Source organism: Sinocyclocheilus grahami, unplaced genomic scaffold (genome assembly GCF_001515645.1).
Source record: "Sinocyclocheilus grahami isolate Dianchi unplaced genomic scaffold, SAMN03320097.WGS_v1.1 scaffold810.1, whole genome shotgun sequence".
Lineage (NCBI taxonomy): Eukaryota > Metazoa > Chordata > Actinopteri > Cypriniformes > Cyprinidae > Sinocyclocheilus > Sinocyclocheilus grahami.
This window is the reverse complement of record NW_015505989.1, coordinates 262,034-273,589: the sequence shown is the minus strand read 5'-3', so window position 1 is coordinate 273,589 and position 11,556 is coordinate 262,034. Positions and strand designations below refer to the sequence as shown.

The following is an 11,556-nucleotide window of genomic DNA, read 5'->3' as shown; positions in this document are numbered from 1 at the left end:
GTTGAGAATCATCTTTGTACAAAGTTTGGCTAAAAACAGCCTGAATATTGCATCGTTGAATATTCTGTTAATGTATATACTGTATTCTATATAGTACCAGTCAAATGTTTGGACACACGAATGGGAAAGTGTCCAAACTTTTTGACTGGTACTGTACTATAATATACACAAAGAATATCGGCCGATATATCAGTATCGGCCACAAAAAAACCCATATCGGTCAGGCTCTAATATATATACATACATAAATCGATACATTTATTCCTTAATGTATATATATAATCAAACTTTTTTCTGGTTCTCAGGAGGATATGTTTGATCGTGAGTGTCTTATGCTGAATGCGGATTAGCCTATGATGAAGATGATGAGGATGAGGATGGCGTTACCTTTCCACACAAACTCACCTGCATTCCAGGAACTTGAACAGCTACCGGCGACTGAGCCATCTCCACCCGTCCACAGACACACTACACACCCAATAACTCTCGGAGAGATCCCAGATTTTCAAATAGTTGTATCTCGGCCAAATATTGTCATATCCTAACATTAATGCATCAATGGAAAGCTTATTTATTCAGCTTTCAGATGATGTATAAATCTCAATTTCGAAAAATTGACCCTTATGACTGGTTTTGTGGTCCAGGGTCACACATGGAAGCAGATGAAGAAATCCACTTCAGATTCATGTAAATAAAGCTTTTTACACTAATGCGTTTCTTCCACCAAAAAGGCTGCAATCACAGTGGAAACGAGGAACCGTCATGTATTCCCACAGAGAAATATCTTGCAGATTCAGAACGAATGTTAACAAAGCTGGATATAGCTAAGACCGACGGATGAGTAACTGAATGCCTACACCATACATGGATTTAAAATACAGAGAAAACACACACTTGGTAAAAAAACAAAACACTTTGCTTATTTACAGATTAGATAGACAGTCTCTCGGTGAGTCCTTTGACTGAGTTGTCAGGAAAGTTCAAATGATCCACTCCAGAAGGCAACAGGTCCCATCTATGGATTTTACAGACACAAGGCTATTGTATACAAAATGGTTGGGAGCCGGTATTTGAGCTAAGCTCAAACACAAAGGTTCTTCCTTAAGAGTCTCAGAAGAAGCATCTGTGTAGTAGGATTGTATTTTTCTTTTTAAATGGTACGTCCCGAAGCAGTGCATAGTGCTATACTGTTCACGAACAGCCAAACGAGGACAGAGTTTTGAATGTTAGTCTGGCATGTCGATGCACAGTTTGGGCGGCGGCACAAAGTATTTGCCAGGACTTTGGGTGATCACCACACCCGTCTTCTTATGAAACATGGGAGGGATTTTAGGCACCTCGTGGATGGGCAATTCCTCGGACACCTCGGAGTCCTCGTGGTGCAGGTCATAGGATATGTTGCCATACTCCCTCAAGAAGGGGAAGAGTTCAAGAAGAAACTGGCAGAAGTCTTTGCGAATGCCGAACCACCCTGATACAGAGGGAAATGAGAGAAGAAGAGCTCAAGTCAATACTGAAACAAAATTAGGGGAAAATACCTTACAGAATCATCTTTTGCATGATTTTTTTTCCATTTAAAACAAACAGCTAAATACAAATATGGAACATATTTAGTTTTGCTGTAGTGAATGACAAAATGGTTTGCGCTAATCATTTGTGATGGAGAAATGTTCGGAAGAAAATGCAAGTGAGAGGGAAACAAAATTTGTGGGATGACTTACACAGCAACATTTGACACTTAAGGTTTGGGGTTTGTTTAAATCACTTACTACAAATAAAAAAAATAGTATTAGTAATGCCTGCTCCAGCAAACACCGCATGTAGTTCTTAGAAAGCTAAATGATATGATTCATTATAGACTATACTGGAAGGTTATCCAGTTTTGAGTCATTATTTTTATTTAATAATTATTTGCAGACATTTCTGAATCATTCTTGTCAAGCCAATGTAATGAATGAGTAGCAAGAAGACAGATATATTGCCGTTCAAAAGTTTGGGAAGCTTTTTAAAAAAATAAGTCTATTATGCTCATCAAGGCTGCATTTACTTGATCAAAAAAAACAGTAACATTGTGAAATATTATTGCAATTTAAAATAACAGTTTTCTATTTTAGTATACTTTTAAATATAATTTATTCCTGTGATGCAAAGCAGAATTTTCAGCATTATTACTGCAGTCTTCAGTGTCACATGATTCTTCAGAAATCACTCTAATATGCTGATTTATTATCAATGCTGGAAACTGTTGTGCTGCTTAATATATATTTGGAACCCGTAATACTTCAGGGTTTTTTGATGAATAAAAAGTTAAAAAGAACAGCATTTATTCAAAATAGAAATCTTTTCTAACAATATAAGTCTTTACTTTGATAACTTTTTATCAATTTAAGCAATCCTTGCTGAATAAAAGTATTTCTTAAAAATAAAAAATACTTTTACAGACCCCAAACTTTTAAATGGTAGTGCATATTGTTAGAAAATATTTCTATTTTAAATAAATGATGTTCTTTTTAACTTTTTATTCCTAAATGAATCCTGAAAAAAAAGTTTAACATGTTCCAAAAAATATTCAGCAGCACAACTGTTTCCAACATTGATAATAAATCAGCATATTAGAATGATATCTGAAGGATCACGTGACACTGAAGACTGCAGTAATGCCAGATTAAAATTAAGCTCTGCATCACAGAAATGAAGTATATTAAAATAGCAAACCCTTATTTTAAATTGCAATAATATTTCACAATATTACTGATCAAACAAAAGCAGCCTTGATGAGCAGAAGAGGCTTCTTTAAAAAAAAAACATAAAAAATAATTTCCCATACTTATGAACGGCAGTGCAGGTAACACACGTCACGTACAGTGATTGCCTCCTTTCTGGCCAAACGTCGTCACCATTAGAGTCACCAAAGAAACCCAGAGAGGAACAAACACCGGGACGTAGTTGGAGTTGTAATGACCATCCAGCTTGTGAACGAGAAGAATCTGAAAACAACACAATGATGATGAAAGTCAACCCTGCATCTATAAATGCTGAGCTCACAAAACAGATGCATAAACGAACGACCGCGTTCTTCAAAGAATAGTTCACCCAAAACATGAAAAATTATAATAATGATTCGGACCAATTATTATATTGATCATATTAATCAATCATAAACAAAACACTACTATTGAGTAAACTATTGGGGGAACTATTCCTTTAATATCCGGTAAACTGATACATTGCATACGAGTATATTCAACTAAAATATTTTGATGAAGAGAACTGGAACAGCAATGTGGCTGACAGATCTGGAACTACTTCATAGCTGTGAGTTTACTCAAAAATAATTAAGCATTAAACAGGTGGTTGAATTGGCTGCCTTGGGAACCAAGAAGTAGGTTTCCCATTCATTTTTTTTTTTTCTCAGAAAAAGGCAAATTGTAATTTCTCAGAATAAAGTTTTCTAAAACACAACACAAATTCTGAAAGTTTCAAAACATGTCCTGAAAAAAATATGACAGATTGCTGTCAAAACTCTGCAACGCTCCAGATAACAGCTGGAATTACTGCCAGCAAAACTAAAACAATGAGTTTTTTGTTGATAAATTACAGGATAGCATAATAAAGATACAGTTCCCTATTCATTTCAAACTTGACATATTTATTTGTGATCTCAGCAGCTGCTCTGGGTGGCGTTTCCCCAAAAGCATCATAAACCTATGGAGATCGTAGAGACCATTAGTGTGTCAAGGCATGCATTCTAATGAGATGCTACCTGATGAATATCTCGAGAAGCGACAATCTTGGTAGTCTAAGTCTTGTCAACTGCCCACAGGTTATTTTTGTACTTCACAGGGCAGCCAAACTGGTGTCTTTAGCGTAGACACAGCATTCTCAATCTCTGTGTCGGGCGTGTTATAGCCATATTCAAATAATGGAAATACATTTAGTGAAGTGGAGCTGCTGCTCCTGCTGCACACAAGACGGAGATTGTTATATGGTATAAAAATGCCATTTTAGACATTAACAGGTCATTTAAATTTACACATAAAACATTACTGCAAATTTTGAATCTGAAATCTAAAATTAATTTGAAATCTAATTTTGCCTAAAGACGGTTTGTCATTTTTTCTGCTTTGTGATATTTCAAAGTTTGAAATACTGTCCCTGCGGCAGACACTTTGCTCATGGTCAGTTAGTCATAAGTTACTAGCATCAAAACTAAGTAAAACATTTTTCATAATAGTTCTGATCAGATGGACTGTGATTATGGCGATATATTTCAGTTTTCTTTAGAATGTATGAGTGAACCAGTGGGCTCCATACAGTCGTAAAGAATTTTTTTTAAAAGAAATTAATACATTCATTAAGCATGCATTAAATTGATCAAAAGTGACAGTAAAGCCATTTAGAATGTAACAAAAGATTTGGAATAAATGCTGTTCTTTTAAATTTTCTATTCATCAAAGAATCCTTATCAATGCGTCACGAAAATAAGCAGCACAACTGCTTTAATTTTCAATCACAATCAATTTTCAACATTGATAATAATCAGAAATGTTTCTTGAGCAGCAAATCAGCACATGTGACCCTGGACCACAAAACCAGTCATAAAGGTCAATTTTTATCAGATTTATACATCTTGGCTATTGCTACAAATATCCCCCAGCGACTTAACACTGCTTTTGTGCTGCAGGCTCACATATTAGAATGATTTCTGAAGATCATGTGACACTGAAGACTGAAGTAATGATGCTGAAAATTCTGCTTTGCATCACAGGAATAAAGTACAACTTAAAATATATACAAACAGAAAATGTATTATTTTAATTAATTACTATTTAATTAAATAAATGCCACCTTGGTGAGCAGAAGAGATTTCTTTCAAAATTGAAAAAAATCCTACCGACCCCAACGTTTTGAATTAAATGTATATAATGATTTAGTTACTAATGTGCAAAAAAGCATGAATAAAACGATTATTAAAAACTGGTTCTGTATATTGAGTAAAGGACACAAACATGAAGGTAATCTGTATTTAGACTGGTTTGAAACAATCAGTATCGGCTGATCTCTACTCAAGACATGCTCAGTGTCCTTAGCTTACTTAATGCATAAACACAATCAAGTAAAAACTGAACGATGTTGGAATCAAACCTCAAAGGTAAGCAAGGGCACCACTATGGTCATCCAGCTGATTGCCATGGTGATGTGTGTGCGCCGCTGCTCGGCAATGACATCCATGGACCGCAGGAAGAGCACAGACCAGACAATGTAATAGAGCACCACCAGACACAAGAAGGACATGAGAATCCACAGCGGCACGCACACCACCTGGAAAAGACATGGCACTTACTCTCATAACGAGCCACAGAGCTCAGATTACAAAGCTAATAATAGCCTAACTGCAGGTGACTGATGATTTGGCAAAGGTAAGTTAGTGTAGTTGGCGTCCTTACCAACCACGGCCAGCTGATGATCTTATCCAGTCTCAAAGCGATGAAGATGAACTGAAGAATATTAACAGAGCACAGAATCTCCAGCTGATGAAACAACACAAAGTAAGAGCGTTCATTCAGGTATGATTCATTTCTGTAAACACAAAGATCGACATGCTTAGGGAGATATGCTTGGTATCATGTGGGTGAATGTCACTGTAGGTCATATAAAAAAAAACGAAGAAAGAAATAAGAAAACATTGTTTATAAAGGAAATGGAGCCTGTTTTAGGAGCAAGATTTGTAAAACAAAATATAATCAAATTTAGCAGGATCACTTATTCTTTTATATATATATTTGACTAAGTATAGGTCAGAATAAGCATTTAATTTTTACACAAATATATCTGTCACGCTGAATGATGACAGAACATTATTTCACCCATATTTTGACATTTTATTTTCACAAACCTTATTTGAAACATTAAAGTAGATGCTTTACTCGTGTTTAATATGCTTTCTATGTCTATACAATAACTGTAAATTTAATTGGATGCAGACGCCAAAATGCGGCATCTCGTCTTGTAATCCCATAATCCAGTTAAAACTGTACAGTATTTAGTAATAGTAACAGATTAAAAATATATGTGTAATACTATAGCAATGAAAACAACCGCGACAAATGGGAATAACTAAATTGTCATGAAACTAATGTCAATGCAAAAAAAAATAAAAATAAAAGTTTATGCATAAGATATAATTTCTTATTTTTATTTTGGCATGAAATATAACCTCAACATAATTTGGTTGACGTTAACCGCACTCAGAATGGTTGTGTGTTCCTCTGTGCTTGTAAATCCCGGCTGATACCTCAAGCGATCTGTCGTGCCTGAATCCCCACACGCACGCCGCCACTGAGACGGGTGAGACGAAGAAGAGCGGCATGAAGACCAGAAGCCAGAAGTGTGAACCCCGCTGCACACGGTCACACACCAGCACCTCGAAAGTGAGCAGGAGGAGGTGGATCCCCACAGCGATCAGCATGGCCTTAAACTCCACACAGGTCTCACCCTCAGCCCTAAAGACAACAACTTACTGCATGAAGCACATGGCCAAAATCACACTTCCTTAAAGGGACAGCTCACCTCAATTTAAATTCTGTTTTTTATTTTCTCACCTCATGTTGTTCCAAACCTGTATGAGTTTCTTTCTTCTGCTGAACACAAAAGAAGCTATTTTGAATAATACTGGTAACCAAACAGCTGCTGGTCCTCATTGATTTCCATAGTATGGAAAAAAATTAAAAATACTATGGAAGTCAACGGCCACCATCAACTGTTTGGAATCTCATACAGGTTTGGAATGAGAGAGTTGAGTAAATGATGACAGAGTTCTCTTTTTTGGGTGAACTATCCCTTTAAGTCATAAATGCAACATGATATGTCATTCTCGCGAAGTTTACTAGTGTGCTGCCAAGACTTTACCTAAATCTATGGCTGGATAACATTAACCAAATCATTACACATTTTGATTCCGTGTACACATAAATTATGCTAAATGAGACCAAGAATGCATATCAGGGTCCTTTACCGTATAAAGCCTGACATATGAAATAATAGCAATTTTTTTAAATCGAAACTTTAGACAAAATAAAATCTTGCATATGAATTTTGCGTTTTGTGTCATATTTGATACATCAGGCTTTTGGGTCCTACAGTATGATATACTCAGACTGAGAATATTTAAGAAAAAACATTTATTCAGAGTAGGCCTGGGCGATAAAACGGTATCGATATTTATAGATGGTACACCTTCTTCGATAACGACATAAAAAATGTTCTAGGCAGGTGCTATGAGTGACGCAGACAGCACACACAAACACAAACAAGAGTGCTGTGCTTGCTTGTGATGAGGAGATTGAGAGTAAAGAATTAATATTAGTCGAATTTAAAATAAACATCTGCATTTGAATGCAAAAATAGTACAATCCAATGTTAGGTGTGCATCAGGGAGCGTCATCAGTGGAGCACGAGATGTGGTGATGATGATGTAAGTGACGTTGTTGCATTTTAATGTTTTGTTAGTCTAGCCCACGAGACGCGCCACTGCTGCGTTATTCATTCAAAATATTAGAGAAATATAGAAGCTCAATGCGGAGAAGATCTTGAATTTTTCGGGTTAAAACTGAAACCAAGCCATTCACACAGAACGCATATTCAGCGCATTTTTTTAGACGAACAATATGACTGCTGCACTCGCGTCTCACAGAAGAGATGTATAGAAAGCCATGCAAAGGTAAAACAGCTTAAACTTTTAGAAAACACGTCATGAATTTGTGGAGGTTTATTCCTTTTCACTGCGTCTCATATGTTTTTAAATGCAGTCTGTGTGACTGACACTTCGGCTCTTTGTATTAAGCAATGCATAAATACATGATGCTGTTTTGTTCATAATTGTTTATGCAATTATATAATGTATATGTTAATTTAGACGTAATGCATGTTTTTTTATAGACCGTTACTTCCTTGCGTTGACAGTTTAATGTGCTGTATTATTTTGCTCTGGCCTCGGGAGACAAGACAAAAGTTTAACCCATTTAATCTGCATTTAAAACATTAGAAATTAGATATTTGTTTAATTTTAATTTAGTTTTTTTACTGTTAAAACAAAAAAAATATTTGTTGTTTGTCTCAATAAATTGAGTTAATTTAAAAATACAGTGGTTAAATGTAAAAAAAAAAATTCTATTGCTCTGTTTTAAAAAAGGTTATACAAAATGCCAATAATTATCGATACCGAACGATATGAAACATGATATCGTTAATACATTTTTTAGCTTTATCGCCCAGCCCCCAGTCCCCACAATGTCAAAAAATTCAGGTTTTACTGTCCTTGTGAGGATATTTGACTATCATTGTCTGTCCAAAGAAAAATGACCGCAAGATACACTGTGAGTGAGATGTTACGGCAATATTTGGATGATGTGAGGACAATGTTTTATATTTTTCTATGTAAAAAAATGTATTACATAAAAAACAAACAAAAAAAGTGTTTTGTCCTTAAATATTGAGCTGGTAAAGTGTAAGCAAATAAACATAAATTTTACTGCCAATTTGAGAAATGTATTGATACATTTAAATATTTGGGGTCAATTTGCACACTACGGGAGGGTTAATACGTGCTGTACAAGTACTAATAATCAGCCAATATTCTAGAAACATGCACGCTAATAAGCAACTAGGTAATTCTGCTCCCCAGTCTAAACTGTTACCAAAGGTGTTTTACTTGCTTAAACAGCAGCTTTCAAGCAGATGACAGAAGGTATTTCAGACAGGTTTTTTCAGCAATTTTGATCATTTAAAGCGGTCATATGATGCTGTTAAAAATAACATTATTTGGTGTATTTGGTGTAATGAAAGGTGTTTATGCAGTTTAAGGTTAAAAAAACACATTATTTTCCACATACTGTACATTATTGTTTCTCCTCTATGCTCCGCCTTTCTGCGATTTTTACAAAGCTCATCGGTCTGAAAAGCGAGGTGTGTTCTGATTGGCCAGCTATCCAGTGCGCTGTGATTGGCCGGATACCTCAAGCGTGTGACGGAAATGTTACGCCCCTTACCATACTGTGATGCCGTGTCCGGCCGGAGCGACGAGACAAAAACATTAAAACCCATTATAAACGAAGCATTTGTTGCATCCAGTGGGGACATAATTACTGATTATAATGACTTATACTGTCTTTTTACGCGTTGCGTTGCATCGTGCCGCGTAAACATAAAACCATGTCTGCATTTGTGATCGGAGAAATGACAAACAACAAGTGCTACTCTACACTGCTCAAAACTCACGTTTGAATCATCAGTGGCAAATCCTTTAAATATGAAAACGTACTTACGTGAGTCGGAACAGCCGGCATTGTAGTCTAACATTACTCTCACAGAATCAGTAAACAGTCCTCCATAAAATGTGCTGCACACATCTGAATATTTGGGTTGAACTGTTCTAGAACAGTGTTGTAAATACAACTTAACCACTGATTTCTAGTTGTGTCCTCTTTTGGAAGACCAAACAACGTAGTTTCGCTTTCACAACGAAGCACACAGCGTCTTCACGACACGGCGGCGGCAGCAACAATACTACAGCGAGAATAAAAGTTACGCCTTCTTTCTTTGCGTGAACATTTGGGCGGTTATGCAAATCTTCCCACATAGTGATGTAGACATGTGGGGGCGTGTTAGAACGAGCTGTTTTAGGTAGGCGTGACAAACTCTTAACTTTTATAAAGAATATCTCTTTGGATTTGAGACTTTAGTCTTTGCAACTTTACAGATCTTCTTTATGCACCAAGAGCTTGTAACACTCCAAAGAGAAAGGAAAATTGAAATCGCATCATATGACCCCTTTACAGTAATAATAAGCGGCGTCATTAGAGATCATAAGCAGGGAAGAGTTGTGTCTGACCTGTATTGCGGGTTGTGCGCCCAGACCCCGGTGCCCACGGAAGCCCCAATAATGACCATGAGCTTCCAGAGCCAGATGGGCGCAAACACAGCCCAGTAGCTCCACTGGATGATGCCGTCCAGCCTCAGCGACAGCAGCACGGAGAAGAGCAGCAGGCAGGCGTAGATCAGGAACTTACTGCAGGACGACAACAACACCACACATGCGGTCAGAGCACAAGCTGGACACATCTGTCAAGAGCACGAGGCGGACCTGACTGAGACACAAAACAAATCCAAAAAGGCCTGCGCGGTGCACATTAGCAGCTAAGCTAACAAAGTGAATGGTAGCGTATTTAAAAACAAAGCGCTGGGTTTCATCATTCACGCAACACACACAGTTCTTACCTAGGGTTGAAATCTTGAAAAACGCCTCGGAGATTCATGGTTTCCTCTTCAGACCATAGTTAGATGAGTGAAAAGGGAAGGCTGGCTAACCGACTGGCACTCGCTTCAGAGTTACGCGGTGACGTCACACGCTGTTTACGTCAGCGCGGGTCACGAAAACAAACGTTTATTAATTTCTAGGCCACTATAGAGAAATGAATTTCTGCAATCTAATAAAAAAAATATTTTTTATGCAATCAATGCATTATAAGGTTGCGTAACGAAGAGTCATACAGGCTTGCTGAAGAAAATGTTTAAAAATGCAATTATTTTTAATTTCATCAGAAGGAGAAAACGTCTATCAGAAAACACACAGTTTAGTTCAGGGCAGTAGAACCTATCCTGACCAAATACTTCACATTTCACATTCAAACTCTATGACATCTGTATACTCTGTTATGATATCTTTACAATGAAGCAATGCAGCTCATTATAGCTAGAAAAGAACAACATGCAAGCAGAAGATTAACATTTAGGAAGAATTTATTTATATATATATATATATTAATGCCCAGTATATATTGACACAATGCTATTTACACTATTAGATAAATCTTCTAAAAAAGAGGAAAATAAAGAAAAGTTTATGACTATTGCTCACTTTATGCTTGGAGTTGTTTTCCTTCCAGTGTCACATCTAGCAATGAGAGTGAGAGGGTGGACTTTAAGGGACATAAACTAATTTAAAGGGGTCATATGATGCGATTTCAAGTTCTTCTTTCTCTTTGGAGTGTTAGAAGCTGATTGTGCATAGATAAGATCCCTGAAGTTGCAAAGACTAAAGTCTCAAAACCAAAGAGATATTCTTTATCAAAGTTAAGACTCTGCCACGCCCCCCTAAAACGGCTCGTTCTAACACGCCCCCACATATCTACCTCACTATGTGGAAATATTAGCATAATGCGCCCAAATGTGCACGCAAAGAAAGAAGGCGTGGTTTCAGTAACCGCAGTTAGTGTTGAAGCAGCATGTCAGAGAGACGCTGTGTGTTTCTAGACGAAAGCAAAAGCACTTTATTTGGCCTTCCGAAAGTAGATGCACAAAAACTAATGACATTATTTACGGTCTTTACATTTATTTTGAAAGCTGAAGCTCGTGATTATGGTAAGGGGCGTTACATTTCCGACGAGTGCTTGCAGTGTTCGGCCAATCACAATGCACTGGGTCAGCTGGCCAATCAGAGCAGACTGCGCTTGTTGGAAGGAGGGGCTTTGTTGTGTTTGAGAGAGGCGGGGCATAGAG

General features: G+C 37.0%; 1 protein-coding gene across 1 annotated transcript; it reads right to left on the bottom strand.

Moving 5' to 3' along the window:
- Positions 1–1,153: 1,153 nt before the first annotated feature.
- On the bottom strand, positions 1,154–10,386 carry tmem185 (transmembrane protein 185). The gene is made up of 7 exons (XM_016246756.1): positions 10,276–10,386; positions 9,890–10,066; positions 6,296–6,503; positions 5,448–5,531; positions 5,146–5,322; positions 2,864–2,987; positions 1,154–1,471 (listed from the first exon to the last, which is right to left on the bottom strand). The coding sequence occupies exons 1-7, from the start codon at positions 10,311–10,313 to the stop codon at positions 1,227–1,229; spliced, it is 1,053 nt and encodes a 350-aa protein (XP_016102242.1). The 5' UTR covers positions 10,314–10,386; the 3' UTR covers positions 1,154–1,226.
- Positions 10,387–11,556: the final 1,170 nt, after the last annotated feature.